General features: G+C 34.4%; 1 protein-coding gene across 1 annotated transcript in view; it reads left to right on the forward strand.

Annotated features, from left to right (window-relative positions):
- Positions 1 to 308: 308 nt before the first annotated feature.
- The window catches only part of tbxas1 (thromboxane A synthase 1 (platelet)), a 145,770-nt gene continuing 124,415 nt past the window's right edge, over positions 309 to 21,663 (forward strand). Inside the window, exons 1-2 of the mRNA XM_056478439.1 lie at positions 309 to 361; positions 2,930 to 3,061. Coding sequence (XP_056334414.1) covers positions 2,961 to 3,061 — 101 coding nt within the window. The 5' untranslated portion in view covers positions 309 to 361; positions 2,930 to 2,960. The remainder of the gene's footprint in view (positions 362 to 2,929; positions 3,062 to 21,663) is intronic.

Below are 21,663 nucleotides of genomic sequence, written 5' to 3' on the forward strand. Positions count from 1 at the left end.
CTGGGTTGCAGATAGAAGGGCATACACTGTGTAAAACATATGCTGGAATAGTTGGTGGTTCATTCCGCTGTGGGGACCCCTGATTAATAAAAGTACAAAGCCAACAAGAAAATGAATTAATGAATTTAGTATTTATGATTCTTTTTCTTCTTCTACTTGTTATTATTATTATTATTATTATTATTATTATTATTATTATTATTATTTTATAACAGCCTAATAATAAATAAAAAAAAAACTGAAGCACAAACTCCAAGTACCACAATTCCTTGCGTGGGAAAAGCGCTTATTGTCAGACCCATAAAACTACAAGTTCCAGAACGCCTCTGTTTCATCGCAAGCGGTTGTTGTCAAACACGGGGTAAGCGCGGTGTTATTATTTACTATCATGGTTAACTAATACGTTCATAACATTACAACGCAGCATCTCGGAAATACCAGAGCAAACACATACATTATTAGCAGAAGACCGTTAGATTAGATGTCTTCTTCCGCAAGGCTAAACTGCTGTACGCATCTATTTCAAAACAATAGGGGAAAGGTGACATGATATAACATTGAAACTTATTCATCGTATTTGTATTGGTGCAACAGTAACACAATGTTGACATTAAATTATAAATATCCCGACTTTAAACTTGGTTAACTCAATTTGGTTAGAGAACGTTAATAATCACGTAACAAGCGCAGGAGTATAACGTTAGCAGAAAGGAATCGCTGTCAAATGGATAAATCCCTTTCTTTCTTGTAGCTTTATATGACTTTTCAGAAAAAAATCTTTCCATTGTATTATTGTACCTTTGATATGTATCAATAATAATAAAAGATAGCTGATAGTACAAATATTAGTTAACTTAAGTAGCCTACGGTAAGAGAGCGTAATGTATTCTTTTATTTTTATAGCTCTGATTTCTCCTGTCTAATCAAGTGAGCACGAGAGGGTTATCTAAATTGATCTAAACTCGTATCACATTTTGCTTTATGCAAAGTATACAAATCACATGGGTAGTGTCAGTTTTATTATATCCAAAAGTTTTTTCTGGTCTGTTGTGAAATGTTATTGGCCCTTTTGCATACATTGATTTGCTTATGGTCTTCTATCTGTTTAGCAGTTATTGATAATATAATGTCAGCCATGCTAGACAGTAGTTTAACAAATTTCTGTGTATTTGTAAAAACATGAGTATTAACTAAGCATTAACTAACATAATGTAAGCATTCTTTACCTTCAGATGATAGACAACTTTGGAGATGCTGTCTTTTCTTCTTATTTTTTATCATAGTATTGATGATGAGATTTCAATTGTAGGTTACAGTCTCTTAAATCCTTTTATTCACAATCTTGTCGTTGGGGTTTTTAGAAACTTATTTCCCCATATACATTTTTTGTTTTAATCATCTTAAATTCTAATTATTATTGTTATTTTTATTATTATTATTATTAGTAGTAGTAGTAGTAGTAGCAGTAGTAGTATCCATTATTATCTAAAATTTCTATTAATTCTAATAATTATTATTTTTCTAATAATTATGATTATTGTTAGTAGTAGTAACCATTATTATTCAAATTTTTATTATTTCTAATAATTATAATTTTTTCTAATTATTATTATTATTATTATTATTATTATTAGTAGTAGTAGTAGTAGTAGTGGTAGTAGTAGTAGTAGTAGTACTAGTAGTAGTAGTATCTATAATTATCTCTAATTTTTATTATTTCTAATAATTATTATTTTTCTAATTAATATTTTTTCTAATTATTATTATTATTAGTTGTAGTAGTAGTAACCATTATTATTTCCAATTTTTATTCATTCATTCATTCATTCATTTTCTTTTCGGCTTAGTCCCTTTATTAATCTGGGGTCGCCACAGCAGAATGAACCGCCAACTTATCCAGCACATGTTTTACGCAGCGGATCCCCTTCCAGCTGAAACCCATCACTGGGAAAGATCCATACACACTCATTCACACACATACACTACGGACAATTTAGTTTACCCAATTCACTTATACCACATGTCTTTGGACTCTTTGGACACGCAAACATGTGGAGAATATGCAAATTCCACACAGAAATACCAACTGACCCAGCCGAGGCTCGAACCAGTGACCTTCTTGCTGTGAGGTGATTGTGCTACCCACTGTGCCACCCTGCTGCCCTCTAATTTTTATTATTTCTAATAATAACAATAATTATTATTATTATTACTATTTCTGTTTTTTAAATACTTTCTAATAATTATTATTTATCGAATTAATATTCTTTCTAATATTATTATTATTATTATTATTATTAATATTAATTAATCTGTTTCAATGGTTAAATTAAATCTAACATAAAAATTAAAATTCAGCACTTATTAAAATTACACTTTTAAACATCTAAAATTTAAACATCTTTAATTTCATTTTTAGAACATTTCTCAAATTCTCAAAAGGCAAAACTGATGGGAAAAAAAGTGTGTGATTATTCGTTAAAAATGTAATAATAATTTTGTCAAATAATGCATTCCATAACTTTTAGCATCACAGAAATCAAAGAGCCCTTAGGTTGGCATTCAGTCATACAATTCCTTCATGTTGTCTCAACACAAATCGATTAGGTTAATTTAACTGTTTTTACAAATTTAAGTGCATTAAACATAAAACAATTAAGTTGTGCCAAAAAAACTCAAGAATTGTGTTGATTCAGCTCAATCTAAATAAGTAATTTGAACGAGCAGCAAAACAACATTTTCAAGTGTATGACAAATGACAGTATAAATTAATGATATTATATTTTAATTGACTTGTCTGTGTGTTTTTTTTATTAAGATCAGATAAAATTGTTCATCTGAAGGATTTTAAGCTGTGATTTTACTGTGTAGACAGAAGTGCTTTTGGACATCAAGTGCATTTAGTTTGTCTTCTCCTCTCTATGTGCAGGAAGAAAGTGGTGAGACTGACAGATCCCATCATGCAGCTGTTAGTGGATGGTCTGAAGTGGTTTGGGGTCGAAGCGAGTGGATTCTCAGTGACCGTGTGCCTTTTTCTGCTCTTTCTCAGCCTCCTTTACTGGTGAGTCAAACGGTTCGATCTTGAGGTTTCATCACAAACACTGTTTTTTACAGACTCCAATGGCAGTTCTTATGACCAGTGGTGGAAAGTCTGCACCGTTGTCAGATCCAAACAGCTCAGACTTGTTTTTCTCTCAGGAGCAGGAAGAAATGACCTGATCAAATGCCAATCATATGTGTCTCTGCGCTTATCTTTTAAAGTTTTTACCAATTGTATGCAGACAGTGTTCAGATTCTGGTTGTATTTGAGAGTCATACAAGGCTAAGTTTGAAGGAAATACTCACTATTTCCTCTGAATTCTTACTACTTTTTATTGTTGCCTAAGAACACGATAGTAAAGACAAAGGTAAATGAACTTAATAAAACCTTAGAAGCTCCATGTGTCCCTGACAGCACATGATCATAGCTATAAAGCATTCTGTAAATATCTGTATAGTATGAACTTAAAAAAAAAACGTTGCATTTTTCTTTGTGAATTGATTTAAAGCATCAACATGCTCTTTTTAGGAGTGTGCAATATTTATAATACATCATTCACAAGTATAGCACAACAGAATGTGCTAGAAAATTAGACGATTCTCTAGGACAACAGCATTGGTCTTAAAAAAACAGTGCTCTTAAAACAAAAGTGCTCTGCATTTAAATAAAGGATTATTTAAGAGCTGCTTTTATAACGCAGCGACTCAGGCTTGTGAGACGCTGATTAGAGTTGCAGGTCTGTATTAAGGTTATATTTAGTTTTCTTCATAAGAACAACTTTATTACAGCGTTGGAATCAGTGAATTTAATTACAGCCGTTTTTACAGGGCTTAGTCACACCCTTCCTCCTTCTGAAACATTTATATTGTCACCTTTAACAGAGAAAGAGCACCGGATAAAAAGACTTTCTCACGTTATCTCTGGACAGTGAATAGCATTTAGGTTTATGAACTTTAGCCAGCCTAAAAATATAATTTTTTTCAAGTTCAAGTCCAAGTTGAGCTTTATTGTCATTTTGCTGCATGTGTGGACATACAGTGGAATGAAATGTTGTGTCTTGCATGACCACGATGCAACATAAATAAACATAATCATAAATATGAACACAATACTTAATGTAGGAGCTATTTTACATCTGTACAGAATGGACATACCAGAGCAGTAATCTAACTACTACCTATGCATTTACTGTAACTATACACACACTGTAAACAATTTCCTGTAGAATCTAGCAGCAGATAGTCAATAATTTACTGTAAATCAATTACAGCAAAAAATACTAAATTTGCATTTGCATTATTTATATTGCTCTATATGTATCTAAAGTACAATATATCTTTACTGCGGAATATACAGTAATTTTCACAACGCAACTTTAAAATACAGAAACATACCGCATAACTGTCCTACAGTAAAATTCAATTCATATTACAGTAAAATACTGTGTAATTTAGAAAAATCGTTAACAGTGTATAACCTAGTGTACAAGTACTTTAACATAAGACATATCAATGTTGATAACAAGAAGACAAACAATGTCTTTTCTTTTATTTACATTGAGGTTTTCTAATTCTTCTATACGGTATTAACAATTTCCGGTAGAATCTACAGTAACATACTGGCAGCAGTTCTCCAGTAATTTACTGTGAATTGATTACAAAAATACTGTATTTACATTTATAGCACCATTTATCTTGCTGTATATATATTTACAGTATAGTACATCTTTACTGTGTAATATACAGTAATTGTCACGATGCAACTTTAAAATACAGTAATGTACTGCATAATTGTCCTGCAGTAAAATACTGTTCATATTACAGTTAAATACTGTGTCTGAAGGCGCACAGCTAACGCGCTCTGCCCTGGACTTTAGACCTGCTTTCAGCTGGTCAATTGCGTCGTCTATACTAGTTCCTCAAAATAGCTTATACTAGTTCCTCAAAATAAATTTTTTCTAGACTGGCACACCCATGAGTCCACAAAGTGGTGCAAATGGATTTGCTATTTAAACAACGTGGCGCAAAACATGAAAATTAGGCTTGCGCTAGTTTTAAAATAGCAACACATCGTGCCTAACATGTCTTGTGCCGGGTGAATGATAGGGCCCATAGTATACAAGAACTTTTACATAATACATAACAATGTTGATAACAATAAGATGAACAATGACTGTTCTTTTTTTTACATTGTGGTTTTCTCATTCTTCTATACACTATTAACAATTACATGTAGAATCTACAGTAACATACTGCCAGCAGTTCACCAGTAATTTACTATGAATTGCAAAAATACTGTATTTACATTTACAGCACCATTTACAGTATCTTTACTGTAGAATATGCAGTAATTTTCACAGTGCAACTTTAAAATACTGTAACATACCGCATAACTGTTCTACAGTAACATTCAGTCTAATATTACAGTTAGATTCTGTGTAGTTTCGAAAAATCATTAGCAGTGCATCACCTAAGACATACTATACAGTAAAGACATATCAATGTGGATAACAGTAAGATAAACAATGTCTTTCCCTTTCAGTTACATTGAGGTTTTCTTATTCTTCTATATCTATTGTGATACGTATGTAATGGTGGTCTCAGCATCACTGCTTTGTTTACTGGTGACCCAAGGTGTCATACTGGATATACAGCATTACTGTGCTGTTCAAACCCCTGGGGGGAAACCGTGTGAAGTCAACACGCAGCTAGTTTCATTTAAGGTGAAATACTTCTAGTGATAAATTACTGGAGGCATTTTTTGTCAAGGTTATCTAGGAAATTCAATTATAGGTTAAATAATGTTTTGAATAATATTTTAATTATTTCAGTATGAGGGAAATATTCTAGAGAACTGGCACCTTCCGTGAATATTTTTAGGTAGCATTTGAGATGTTATTCTCTCTCTCTCTCTCTCTCTCTCTCTCTCTCTCTCTCTCTCTCTCTCATTCTCTCTAGCTTTCTCTCATTATTCTCTCGTGTTTTCGGAGCAGGATATTGTCTAAAACAAAAGATAAAATGGGAACCGATTAACATTTTGAGTGGTCAAGAAAAACTTGTAATCTATATTAGCAGAAACTTGCGATCTATATTGATTTTAAGAACTATAAGTTGATGAATGATTTATTATCCTTTGAAATGTTCTTGGGCTATAAAAATATTTTTTTGTTGTTGTTGTTTTTTAATGGAAGGGGACTTACTCAGTTGTTAACTGTAATTGCTAACTGTAAATTAATTGTGTGGAATAAAGTTGGTTCTTAAAATAATTTGAAAAAACTATCTCTCAATCTCTTGTGTGTGTGTATAGTTGTAGTCAAAATTATTAAATTATAATTTTTTTATATTTGCCAATTTCTGCCATTTTAAAAATAATTCACATTTTTAAAAATAATAGTTTTATTTACTACTTTTTAATAACTAATTTATTTTGTCTTTGCCATGATGATGGTACTTTATATTTTCCTAGTTATTTTGCAAGATACTTGTATTCAGCTTAGATTTTCAAAGACATAGTTAGCTAGGTTGATTAGAAAGTTATGGGATAATATTTATTTTTTCTGTAGCCAATTAAAGTTTGAGTGAAATAAAAATGTGCAATGTTTGTTTTCCTAGCTCACATTGTAATTCTTAAAGTGAATAATTAATCTGTGCAACCAAATTCACAAAAAAAATTTGTTTATTTTGGCAATCTTCAATGAAAGTCTGACCATTTGCTTCTACGTTTGAAGTGGTGGTCCTTCTGATGACCTCAACCTGAAGGCTTCCATATCGTTAGTTAGTCCTTCCTTAGCGTTAGTTTGCTACTAGGAAATGAAGAAAATGAAAGCCCCTCCCCTACTCAATATTCCATAAAAGTAGGAAGTACATCAACATACTGAAATAAAAGTCTCAGCATCTTCCGGTTTACTTGGACTTCAAAAGGGCTAATAATATTGACCCTGAACATTGTTTAAAAACAAATATCAAAACATTTTTCTCTAGAATAATATATATTATACGAAGTACTGTGAAAATTTCCTTGATCTGTTTACAGCAATATTTGAAAAAGAATAAACATACATTATATTGCAGGAGTGTTAAAGAGTTTGCCTTCAACTTTATATTATTATACTACACTAGGACACGATTCTAGCTAAAATGATTTTTAAAAAATATTTTTGCTTAAAATCAAGATCACGCTTTTCTCACGATTCTGCAGATGTAAAATAAAGGTTAATATGAGTAGCCTATTATTATTGTTCTTTTTCAAACATATGATTAAAAAAACAACAATAAAATTAGGTCTATGTGTAAGTTGTGCTAAATTTGGTATAGACTTGGAATGACTTGAATAGACTTTAAACTTGTCCTGGACATTAATGCACAGTAAAGTGATTACATCAGAATATAACTATTGATAATTCTGAAGTTGAATTATTATGTTTGAGACATATGCTTGCCATATTTTTACTGGTAAAATTAGACTTTTGTCATTATCTGATTCCCTCTTGCATTATATTTAACGTTATAATAGGCTGGAGTAGTTATTCATTCATTATTTTCTTTTCGGCTTAGTCCCTTTACTAATCAGGGGTCGTCACAGCGGAATAAACCGCCAACTTATCCAGCATATGTTTTACACTGCGGATGCCCTTCCAGTCACTGGGAAATGGAGTAGTTATACTGACAACATTTATTTTCATGCAGAACACGCTGTGTTCGCTATGAAAGAAAAACATATCAAATGCTTGTTGTAATCATAACTAAAAAGTGATTTGATCATTTAAATAATGTGCACGGTTTTGGTTTTACTTTTACTGCCGAGTGTGCTCACAGCTCATGTCATGGCTGCCGTCACTTTGAGAAATAAAAAAACATACATGCAAATCATACTTCCCGCTCGGCTCTCAAACAATCGCTCTGTGCAACAAACTGAACATTGTTTATTCACAGCCTATGCGATTTTTGTTCACTACAGTAGACATCATTCGCGGCCGCGCATGTCCTTACTGTATAATTACAGCATGCTGACCATTTGGAGGTGTCTACGTTGCTGAGCTACATAATACAAAGTGAAGCCTTTATGCTTCTTTCCTGAATTTGAAAATATAATTCGCTGAATCATAGAGATGCTGGATTAAGATCGTATAGTGGGTCGAATCGACATCACAATCTTTTTACGATTACTCGCCCTATACTACACTGTAAAAAATATCTGTTAATTAACAGTTTCTGTATTTTGTGATTCACAAGTGTTTATTTACGGTTGTGAATTGCATTATGGGATGTCGATCTCTCCTCTGTTGACTTTTAATGTTAAAAATTCATTTCTACAGTTTAGCAAAGTGACTTTTATGGACATTTTAGTAGTTTGAAATAATATAAATGTATAAGAAATAATATCAGAATCAGAATCAGTTTTATTGCCAAGTGTGCTTCACACACACAAGGAATTTGTTTTGGCTACAGAAGCTTCCAGTGTACATAAAGTGACAAGTGACAACACAAAATAAATATAAAATATAAAAAATAAAAAAAATTTAAAAAAGATAAACATTAAACAGATGCGGTTAGTCAAGAAACCTGGATGTTGAGTTGTATGTACAGATTGTTATAAATATACAGGTTATAAGGTGCTGTGTACAAGTGCGAATGTAGAAGGTATTGCATTGTATATTGATATAAGGTACTGTGCACAAGAGCGTATGATAAAGTATTGCACATATTTATTGCACAGTAAGACACCAGACAATATAGAGAGAAATAAGACTGTAAAATAATAGAAAATGTACTGGCAGTTTATTACAAGTACAGTACAGTTCTACAGTAATATACAACACCAACACCAGACAATATATCACTTTAAATGATTAAAAATGTTAATAAAAGTAACTTTTTCTAACTTTTCAGGGTTAAAAGTTATTGAAAGATAGATCAAGGATCCACAATGCAATGAAGCATAAATAAATAATAAAGCAAAAGCATAAATAGAGAAAAATACCACCATCACAAAATACAGAAAACTGCTCATTTACGGATATATTTTACAGTGACTATAAGACTTTGAAAAAATAAATAGAAAAGGAAGAATTCCATTAATATGTGGGAATCAGATAGCTACCAACTGCTTCTTTTCCCCTTATGGGGTACCAATGCTTCCTTGTTTTTTTAACTTTTAGTAGTCTTACACACACACACTTTTTTTTCAGAACAAGTAAATTCCTGTCTGCTGGCAAAGGCACGACTGTCATTCACAGTGGACTAAAAGAGACTGGTTATGTAAGGGCTCACTCATTCTGTCACTGTGCAAATGGAGATTTATATCAGGGGATGAAACCTTTCTTCACAGGGTAGCTTGGACAAATTTGTATATATTTTTTTAAAATCAGGATATCAATGAGCATCCCCAAAGCAGAAATAAGCCATATTAGAGGATTAAAACCTGATTTTAGACTTGAATGCACTGTTAAATATAAGCCTTGTTGTGTCCTTGAGAAGCGGCTTGTCAAACACATACACTTAAAACACAAAAGACACACTGTTTTACTAATATAAAAAAAATCACTTTTTAATCAGCAGAGTAGCCAAGATTTTCCTCTGAGGTCATCCCTGTGTAAATGAGACTGCTTGCAAACATTATTTATTTGCGTCAAACCTGCAATTGATACAGCAGAAATTGCAAAAACACATTTCTTTGCCAAGCACTTTTAGCTACTCCAGCTCTCTTCTCTTACCTTTAGACAAAGAATTGATCTTCAGTGCAAAAGGTTACAGCTTATATAAGAGGCCATCTTGAATCAGTAGATGTAAGGGTTTTACTGTGACGGTCTTCAGAGGGTTTGCATTTGCCAGAATAGTGTGGAAAGCGTGATTAGCAGTGAGCTGAACTTCTTCTGAACTCTGTCCCCTTCTGCCTCATTATGCATAAACGCATGATGAGAGGGGACTGGAATCAGCCACGGCGTCACCTACTGGCAAATAGACCTGTTAGGTTTTTAAAAAACGCTTCAGAAAAAAGGGATATTTGAATTGACAGCATGAGCAGCTAACCATCTGTTGTTCTGTAAACTGGATGCCAAGAAGACTTCATTTTGACAGTTTTTGCTGTCCGCTTTAAAGAGAGTTCTTTAAAAAGTTAATGATTTTGTTTATTAGGTGTACTTGGGTTATATTTTAGCCATTAATTAAATCTGTCATCATTTGCATACCTTAGTATTGTTTCAAACTCATAACTTATTTATTTATTTTTTATTTTTATTTTGGAACAAACATACAGTTGAAGTCTGTTTAACTGAGAGAAGATTTTTTTTCAGCACATTTCTAAACATAGTAGTTTTAATAACTCATCTCTAATAACTGATTTATTTTATCTTTGTCATGATGACAGTAAATAATATTTGACTAGATATTTTTCAAGACACTTCTATACAGCTCAAAATGACATTTAAAGGCTTAACTAGTTTTATTTGGTTAACTAGGCAGGTTAGGGTAATTAGGCAAGTTATTGTATAACGTTGGTTTGTTCTGTAGACTATCAAAAAATATAGCTTAAAGGGGCTAATAATTTTTACCTCAAAATTGTTTTTTAAAAAAAAAATAAAAATTGCTTTTATTCTAGCCAAAATAAAACAAATAAGACTTTCTCCAGAGGAAAAAATATTTTCAGACTTACTATGAAAATTTCCTTTGTCTGTTAAACATCATTTGGGTAATATTTAATAAATAAAAAAATTAAAAGGGGGGCTAATAATTCTGATTTTAACTGTAAAATATATTTTTAAACAAATAGGAGAGATTTCTGTTTCTTAGTTAGATTTTTTTCCATCTAAAACACGTGAAAACATAACAAATAAATTCATATGAAGTCACAGTTTTTCTGAGTTTATTGGACAATATTTAATTGTCCTGTATTCTTATCATATTTTGATTATATTTCACATTTCATTAAAGAGATAGTTCATCCCCCCAAAAAATGAAAATTCCATCTTTATTTACTTTAATTGTTCCAAACCAGGAGGCACGGTGGCTCAGTGGTTAGCACTGTCGCCTCACAGCAAGAAGGTTAAAACATATGCTGGAATTGTTGGTGGTTTATTCTGCTGTGATGACCTCTGAAATAGACACTAAAGGCTGATGTACCTTTGTGCACGTCACAATGACAAGTAGCACAAGCTCTGTGATTGGTCGATTTGGTATTGGTGACGAGTGTGGGCTGGTCCGAGAGCCACCGTGAAGTAGCTCCAGATGGAAACTTTTATTTTGTGTTTACCTTATGATTAAAGTTGTTGCACGTTTGCCAGTTCCTGCCTCTGAATGAGCGAGTTTTAGCTACTTAGTTGTGCATAGCTACTTGTAAGGCGTTCAGAAAAAAAAAAAAACACCTGCGAAGAAACTCGACACAGAGGAACGTAAAAACCCACTGCCAGCTAGCGTTTCGGAAGTGTTATTGCAGAGCAACACAAACAGCACACAGAATTATAAATGCACGACTACGCACACTATGAAAGTCAATAATTACAGGTTTTCAACATTTTTCAGTATATCTTCTTTTGTGTTCAACAGAGCAAAACTTAAACTGCTTTGGAACAAGAAAATTAAATTAATTTTGGGTGGACTATCTCTTTGTCACAAAAGGGGACGCTGAAAACGGAGCTGCGGATTCAAATGTAGGATTTATTGACAAGATGCGTTATACAGTTTAAGGTCGATACTGGTACACACAGTTGCATATAAATCCAAAAGAGTGGTCAATAACAGGAGAGTGGCGGCAAATAACATAAAGCAAACAAACAATATAAAGATCATTACATGGCAAGACAATGTAAGACAAAACGCGTCGTAATGTTAACTTGACAGCTTACAAGACTCAGCCCTGATGTGTGTGTGTGTGCTGTGTAAATAGTTCTCATAATCAGTCCTTGACAATCCTTTGGCTGTGTGTATGCGTAATCAATGGCGATCCGGAAGAGGTGTGTTCGAAGTGCATATGATGGGTCTTTTAGTTTGATAGTGTAGTGCGTGTAGTTCTCCAGCGATCCGCAGTCACTGGAACGCTGGTGCTTGTAACACCCTTTAAGTCAAGTAAATGCTGTCTTTTTCTTAAGCGTTTCTCAGCCTAGGTTTAGAAAGCTAAAAAAAACTGTTTTGTTATTAATGTATTTATTATTTTTTCATATATCTCTTTTAACATAATGTAATAGCAAACATGCTGAAATATAATTAGATGCATTTCCTTGATCTTTGTCTCATTTCTCCTTGCCTAAAGGACAACATGCACTAAAAGTAACCCAGTTTACCCTTCCCTTCCCTCCACGAAGATTAATGCATACATTCCCATTGATCTTTATCTGTTGTTCCTCTGTCTTCATTGCATAAGAAAAAAGTGTCTTCTTTCTCATAAAGACTGTGAATTCCCCCATCTGTGAAACCTGAGAAGTTTGTTTTCCTCTCTCATCGAAAAACTTGCTAATCCCCCTCACCTAACGCACTGTGGATATACAGGGGCCTTGTGACCATGACCGAATCGCTCCACTGGCAAGGCTGACTGGAGACGATGACATATTCTAATAGATCCTCTCGTAAAATTTAAGAGACAGAGTCGAGTGCGAACCCATCTGTCACCCTTTGGACCGACTGCATAAACAACAGGCAGCGCTTCAGAAAGGTCATGCACTTACAGTATATGTGTGACATCTGCCGCAATATCATATGGACGCTTTTTTTTTTGCTTTATCTCCCCTTCAGAAGACAGACTCTTCTGGATTCATTGCAGGAGCCTATTAAAACCCTTAATCCTCATGCATGACGCTACTAAATCATTTTAAACTTGTGCAAGCTGCCATGGATGTTAGGTTGTGATTCGCACAGAATTAAAAATCACCCCCTGTGATCTGTTTTATTTTTCTCACTTTGAAAAGATTCAGATCCTAGCTTTGGCTAGAGTTTTGGCTAGTAACTGAAATGTTATTGACTTTATTCTCACAAGAATGAAGTGATCACCATTGCACGCTTGATCAAAACACTTATAAGTAGGATACACTTTTAAAAAATGGATTAAAAAGGCTTTTTTACAGATCACCCAGATGATTAGGATCAAATAAATTAGAAATTCCAATGGTTCAGTCAAAGCAGGGTGAATCCGCCTTCAGCTTTTATGCTCCCCGCTGCTGGAATCAGCTTCCAGAAATGATCAGCTGTGCTCCAACATTAGGCACATCACATTAGCTATGCCTTTACTGAATGAGGACTGTGCTACATCGGACTTTTTCATTCTTTTATAACCTGTTTTAACACATTTTAATCTGTTTAATCACTTTTAATAATTTGCTATTTTCTTGTTTCTTTTATTCATGGTTATGTAAAGCACTTTGAATTACTATTGTGTATGAAATGTGCTATATTAATAAACTTGCCTTGCCTGTTTTAAAGTCGTTCTGGTGGTTCACTTTTTGCATTATTGGTTTGCTGTGGCAATATTGACTGTGTGGTGCTTTATTGTAGATCCTCTTCTCGATTCATAAGACAAATATTTCTGGTTGTGATCAGTTTTAGAGTCTTCGGATTTCCTACATATTTGCTTTCATCTCAGGGACGGTTGCTGTGTTCCAATCCACCTACTATGCCCTAAATGTAAGCACTCTTTTGTGAAGAAAAAGTACATGCTTTTGATGGTGTAACGGAAGAGTTGGCAATTTTGGGACATATCATGTCATAATTGCTGAACGGTCTGTTCAGTTGCTTAGTTACATGCATCTGTCACCGTTTAAACAGCCCAGTCAATCATCTTGTCACACATTTAACATCCTTTACATTTTTATTATTGAGTTCCCTATCATATTAGAGATGAAGAAACTTGTCATTCATTCATTCATTTTCTTTTCGGCTCAGTCCCTTTATTAATCTGGGGTCGCCACAGCAGAATGAACTGCTAACTCATCCAGCATATATGTTTTACGCAATGGATGCCCTTCCACCTGCAACCCATTACTGGAAAACACCCATTCACACACATACACTAAGGACTTTTCAGCCTACCCAATTCACCTATACCACATGTTTTTAGACTTGTGGGGGAAACTGGAACACCCAGAGGAAACCCACATGAATATGAGGAGAACATGCAAACTCCACACAGAAATGCCAACAGACTCAGCCGTGGCTCGAATCAACGACCTTCTTGCTGTGAGGCGATTGTGCTACCTATTGTGCCACCGTGCTGCCCTAAATGAGTAAAATAAATATAAAAAATTATGTTGTCTTTACATTCTCTCCAAAATTTTTAGCAGTCTATGGGTTTCTAGTCTTCATTCATTCATTCATTCATTCATTCATTCATTCATTCAACCATGGTGAAACCACAGAGAATAAAGGCTCTTGCTTTTGCTCTTTCCTTCATTTTGGACACCTTGAGAATCATCTTTTCTCCCATGGTGCACGACAAAACTGAAAATTCTGTGCGACTGCCAAAAGGGGGCGCATTCTGACAGTCGCGTCCGAATGTCGTGTGCAGTGGAAAGGTGGCTTCAGACATGCATATGACAGTTGGAAGTAAGGCACACCGGACGCGCACATTAGCATGTTATTTAAAATGAAACTAAGATGCTCTCTGTGGCCCCGCAGAAATATGAACAGTGTCCCGAGTCGTTACTAGACTCCACGTAGAGCCGCCGACATTTACCCTAATAGACATCTATGTTTAGAATTCTAAAATGCATGGTGCTGCATGGCGTGACACCGAGCGATGCATCCGTTGTGCGACCCCCTTAAGGTAAGTTGGTTGCAAATGATTTATATGGGCTAAATTTGAACAAACAAATGAAGTTAGCGTTACTAAATTTAATTTGTTTAAATTCAGCCCAGTTAAATTGTTTGCAACCAACTTACCTTAATTTTTTAAAATAAATCCAATGAATTATTTTTTACTGTGTGCATCCCTAAATGCTAGTTTCAGTCAGCTGCTCTCTCTTTAGCCTCACTGCAGTGAAATACCACAGTGCTAGATTGTCTGTTCCCTCTGGGTTCCCAGTCGCTCAATCTGACTATATGTCTGCCTTCCGATGTGAAAGTAAAGGCTGAGCACCGACCATTTGGTGCTGATCGTATCAAGCTGTGGACAGCTGACTTGGCAGCAAGGCACTTGCACACACTGTTTGACTTTCTTTGTCATTGGCCAGCCCGTAGAATAGTTATTGTTTAATTGAGGGCCGTTGGACAGCTCATCCATCACAGATGTTAATCATATCAAATGTTCGCACCTCCCAGAGAAGCTGCTACGCTCCTCCGTTTCCACAGTGACGAGCACCTAATAAATCTAAATATGGTAATCTACTCTAATTTCACCCAGATCCACCCTCTGCTGTAAATGAGCTCGCCGTGCAAGACCGCCGCTAAGATAGGCCCGCTAATATGGAAATAGAGTACCCTAGCATACACCATTAAAGTCTGTAACCAGATTGTCTTGACACCTCATGCTGCATTTATGCAGAGGGAGAGTTATGCGCAGATTAAATCTCAAATTGCACAATTGTTATTCGATTATTAAGTGACGAAAGTCAGCAGTTGCTTTCGTCAGGTTCTCGCTTCAGTTTGTGTCGTATATAAAGCGACTTACGAGCCCTCCCGTAGCTTGCATTAATTGACTGTCGTTATATGATTTTACATTCGATCACCTTTCCTTCGCTCTGATTTATTATCATATTTTTTTGCCTGTGGAGTCTTATGGGATTAATGAAGTACCAGTGGAGTCTTGGAGATAGTTCTACTGTAGCCATTGGATTTAAATTATGAATTAAAAAGAGAGACTTTTCTCTTTATAAAAGAGCTAGTTTATCAAAAAGAATAAATAAATTCAGACATTATTTATTTGCTCTACTGTACTTTTAAACCTATATGACTTTTTTTTGTTATAGAGGAACTCAAAAAGAGGTTTTGAAGAATTTTTATTCATACATCTTTTCCATGAAATTACAGTAGACGCAATTTGAAGTTTCCAAGTTTAAAATTTATGAACAATCAGCTCAAATATGGTCCAAATTACTGGCGTGCTTTGTATTTTGAATATTCTAATTTCATATGATAGTTTTGTGAGACAAAAATTGTAGTTGTTATTTACCTTCAGCGGGTTGTTTACTGACAGAATCATGAAGTCAGTGAGTTGTAAATCATAGAAAATCATAAATAAATCATTCAAGCAACTTTGACCGAAATAAGCAGTAAAAATAAAAGCTTGTTCACAAATTAAATCTTTCACTTAAACTGAATTTAAGAATTTGATTGAATGTTACATCTTCAGTATAGAGCTGCATTAAAGATTGTAATAATTATGTTTAAAGTGTAAAGTTCTCTCATATACTTAATTGTAATAGGTACAGTAGTTCACCTAAAAATAAAGATTACTCACTAATATTTTTCTAACAATTACCCTTTTTGGTCACACTTTATTTCGATGGTCCATTTGCTGAATTTAAGTTACATTGTAACTAATTCTCATTAGATTTTAAGTAGACTGTTAGGTTGGGGTTTGGGGTAGGGTTAGTGTAAGTTGATATGTACTTGCAAAGATTCTTATAGTCAGTTAAATATCTGTTGAATGTCTGTATAAACAGATATTAAGCAGACAGTCTACTAATACTCAAATGGACCATCAAAATAAAGAGTTACCCTTTTTTTCTGCAGAACATTAAATGACTTAACATTTTCTGATTTTGATTGTGATGTAAGACTGCACACCTTTTAAAAATCTGCTTTGGAACAATAATTATTATGGAAAGTGCTATACAAATATTAGATTAAAGCTTCAAAAATGACTTTAAATCACCTTGCAGTATTATACATGTTGACTTGAAGTGTGAAGAAAACCTAGAAAACTGCATTTGTTCAGTGAGCTGAATCATTGAGTACATTTCTCCCAAAAATAAAATGAGAAGTTTGGAAGAATTGTACTGGAAACTTCTTTTCATGCAAATACACTGAAAGGAGATTGAAAAGCGACTTAAAAGTACTAAGTATAATAAACATGGTCTATATTGACTTGTGTAGTATATTACACAATGTTGCAGTGCATGATTTGTATTTGTTATTCAATCTCAAGTGGACTGTTAACCAACCATAACAATGTCAGTGAGTTGTAAACCAAGCCAAATCATGAATGAATCATTCATACAGTAGATTTATTGAGAAGATCAAATAAGTCAAAATGTTTATTTTGTTCACAGTATTAAAGCAGATTTCAACAGTTACTGTGAATAATGACATAAAATCATAATAATCCTCTCATAAAGCTATGATTCATCTTTAGTGGACTTCAGTGGTCTTTAGACATCATTTTAAAGTAGTCGTTGAACTAAAAAATAATTTGAAAACCTGTATTTACTAGCAGTCCTTAAAATTACTTCAAATCTAAAGCCTAAAGTAATAAAAAATGGTTCATACATTCAAAAACAATTTTGCTGTTTGTTCAAACTATTCATTTAAAATGAGCTGAATCAACACAATTTCTAATTTCTGTTTTTTTTTTTGTGAAAACTTAATTACTTTATTTTCATTCCACTTAAATTTGTAAAAACAATTAAGTTAACTTAAACGATTTGTGTTGGGACAACATGAAGGAATTGTATACAGGGAATTGTATACTCATATGATATTTAAAATCTTCACTTCTGTTTGTTCATACAAGTTATGTAAAGCTGTAACAACACAATTCCAGATTTTTTTTTTCCAGATTTTTCTCATTGTGGTAAAAAGTTGTCTTGAAAAGTTGAGGAAACGAATGGGCCTACATCTAAATTGGCTGCAAAATATTTATACACCATTTATACCCAAAATTAAATACATTTTTTTAAAGTTCAATTTGTGGAAAGGAGTTCGATTTCTCATGTAAATCTGTACAGGGGGAAGCCAGTCAGTAGAGTTTATAGCTAAATATTCAGCAGTGTTTGTATGTCCTTTACGGAATAGAATTAATTAAAATAGAAATAAAATACCATTCAATACAATTTTTTTTAAAAAACACTTAAAAAGAACTTAAAAAATTGTTTTGCAGTTTGTGATTTTTTTTTTATTTAAAAAAAAAAAGATTTTTTCCATTCATATATCAGCAATTATTTTGCTAATATTTAAAATGATATATAAAAAGACTATTTTCCCATTCACATAGGCTATTAGAAAAAACATTTTGCAGTTTTTCATGTTCTTTCCTGCATATAATTCATTAAAACAGAAGTAAAATAACATGTTAAGAAAGCACCTAAATAATTTAGCAATTTTGAATTTTTTTTCAGTGGAATAAAATATTTTTCCATTCATATATATCATCATTGAAGATTTGTTAAAAAAAAATCTTGTCTCGTTCTCGTGAACCTAATCTTGTGTCTCGTCTCATCTCATAGAGTAAGCGTCTCGTCACACCCCTACTCAATACACTTAAATTTGTAAAAACTAATAAGTTAGCCTAATTGAATCATGTTGTCCCATGTTACAGTCACCAGCAATCTAGCTACTGCAGATCACTGGAGAACCTTCACTTCCACCACACAAACTACAATTCCTGTCATGCACCTTACACACACCTGTTTCTGTTTTACATTAATTGCACTCACACAGCTGGAGGATAATGATGAATTGATTACATGGAATTTAATCACACCACGCTTACACACACACAGCTGAGTCTTGTTGTTCCTGTAACCATTACGAAGCGTTCTTCCTTGCCTTGTTTTCATGTGCCGTGTTTAAAAGTGTTCCCAAGCCATTTGATGACTTGGTGAGACAAAAGCTGAAATTATCGACATCAATAACCAGCAGTGGACTGTTAACCAACATGATCGTTGAGCTCAGAACTGAATCAAATAAAAAATGACAACAAAATGCTTTAGAGAGTCAAAAGAATGACTTAAAATTCAGTTGGTTCCTCCTATGGCTTCAGAGGACTTGGAATATAGTCATACTGATTGTTTATATGAAACTACATTGAGACATTTTTTAAGGCTTACTACTTTTCCACAGCAATTCAGTGAATCAGTACAGCTTCACAATGACTCTCTCCGCCGTCTTTAGCAAGTCACTATGGCGAGATATGCCGTAGTCCCTGCTGAGGGCTGGAAATAGCAGCATGTTTTGTGTGGAAAGGCTCGGAAGAACAGGAATGGGTCCTGGGGAGGTGTTATAGAACCGGAGGGACTCACATGACTAATGCCGACGAGAGAGATGTCACAGCAGGCCCGTTCACACATCTATTTTAACGCCATTTTTCAGCCTATTTTTGGTTATTGTTGTCTCACAGCTGGCTACACATGTGCACCTGCACACACAATGGCAGTGAGGGGGTGACAGGGCGAGATATACTCCTTTCCATAGCTGCATTCACTCTCTTGGTTTATTCTTTTATTTCTGTCTCTCTCACTTTATGTTCATTTTATGGATGCGCATTGATGAATGGCTATTCATGGTATCCATCATGGCATGTGTTTCCCCAAACCAGCATTAGCCAGCTACGATCGCAAGATCCAGCGTTACAAAAGTAGTTTGGTAATTCTGTTTCCTGAATCGGTCTTTCCAATGAACATTCGCAAGCAGCATCTCAATTTAGTGTGGTTGGAACACCTCTAGAGCTGTAGTTAGAAGCATTTCTTGACTGTGCTCTATTCTGAGTTATCTCCTCTATGCCCTATTCCTATTCAAGCACACCACCATCCACTTTGAATGATTTTAAAAGATTAAAGTTGTCTTGATTATATTTTATGTAATTTGCTCTCAAAGTTATTTTTTTACATTTTAGTTTAACGATTCCAATTGACAATAGCGGCCCCTTCTTAGTGCACTCCAAAAACATATATGCCATTTTGAATGCAGCGGTGGTTCAGGAAGAAATGTGACTTTTATTATTTACATTTCAAACATAAATCATGATTTTAGTTGATACTTAAATTAAAGTTAGACTATCTTGTAAATAAATGCAACGTTTGTGTTGGTTTTTTTAATAATTGAGTATAATGTTTTAAATTAAAATGTTAAAAAACATGACACTTTTGCTCAATTTTATTTTTGAAAGCTAATGTCTTTTTATAGGCAACATTAATAAATGAAAGTACTTTTTGGCATGTCATAGTAGGGCTATATATCGTATTTGCATATTTGATTAGATTATATTACATATTAGCTATTGCCTATTATATTTACATATTAGATATTAAATATTCTCAAAAATAAAATAATTGTATAATCTTGTTTTAATTAAGTATGATGGAAAAAGATAGAGACTCATATTGGACCAAATAAATAAATAAATAATTTACTTTCTTTGTTATGGAAGTTCTGTGTATAACGTGGTTCAGACTATGGATCTCTAACAGAATTCAGCAAACACTTTTTACTGCATCGTGTATTTCCAGAATGATGCATACTATGGTACTTCAGTTGCGAGCTATTCATTCATTCATTTTCCTTCGGCTTAGTCCCTTATTTATCAGGGGTCACCACAGCAGAATGAACTGCCAACTATTCCGGCATATGTTTTACGCAGTGGATACCCTTCCAGCCGCAACCTAGTACTGGGAAACACCCATACACACTCATTCACATCCACACACACACACACACGCACACACACACACGCACACACACACACACACACACACACACACACACACACACACACACACACACACACTCACTCATACATTACGGCCAATTTAGTTAATTCAATTCAATTATACTGCATGTCTCAGTACATGTCTTGTACTGCAGATTAAGAGCAGAATGCAACAATTACAGTGATTACTGACATAAAATTACTATAATCCTCACATATACACTCACCGGCCAATTTATTAGATACACCTTACTAGTATTGGGTTGGACCCCCTTTTGCCTTCAGAACTGCCTCAATCCTTCGTGGCATAGATTCAACAAGGTACTGGAAATATTCCTCAGAGATTTTGGGTCATATTGACATAATAGCATCACGCAGTTGCTGCAGATTTGTCGGCTGCACATCCATGATGCGAATCTTTGGTTTCCACCACATGCCAAAGGTGCTCTATTGGATTGAGATCTGGTGACTGCGGAGGCCATTTGAGTACAGTGAACTCACCGTCATGTTGAAGAAACCAGTCTGAGATTATTCACGCTTTATGACATGGCATGTTATCCTGCTGGAAGTAGCCATTAGAAGATGGGACCACTGTGGTCATAAATGGATGGACATGGTCCGCAACAATACTCAGGTGGGCTGTGGCGTTGGCACGATGCTCAATTGGTACTAATGGGCCTAAAGTGTGCCAAGAAGATATCCCGCTCACCATTACACCACCAGCAGCAGCCTGAACCATTGATACAAGGCAGGATGGATCAATGCTTGCATGTTGTTGATGCTAAATTCTGACCCTACTATCCAAATGTCGCAGCAGAAATCAAGACTCATCAGACCAGGCAATGTTTTCCAATCTTCTATTGTCCAATTTTGGTGAGCCTGTGCGAATTGTAGCCTCAGTTTCCTGTTCTTAGCTAACAGAAGTGGCACCCGGTTTGGTCTTCTGCTGCCTCAGCCCATCCACCACAAGGTTGGACGTGTTGTGCATTCAAAGATGCTCTTCTGCATACCTCGGTTGTAACGAGTGGTTATTTGAGTTACTATTGCCTTTCTATCAG

This window comes from Danio aesculapii, chromosome 18 (assembly GCF_903798145.1).
Source record: "Danio aesculapii chromosome 18, fDanAes4.1, whole genome shotgun sequence".
In the NCBI taxonomy this organism is placed as follows: Eukaryota; Metazoa; Chordata; class Actinopteri; order Cypriniformes; family Danionidae; genus Danio; species Danio aesculapii.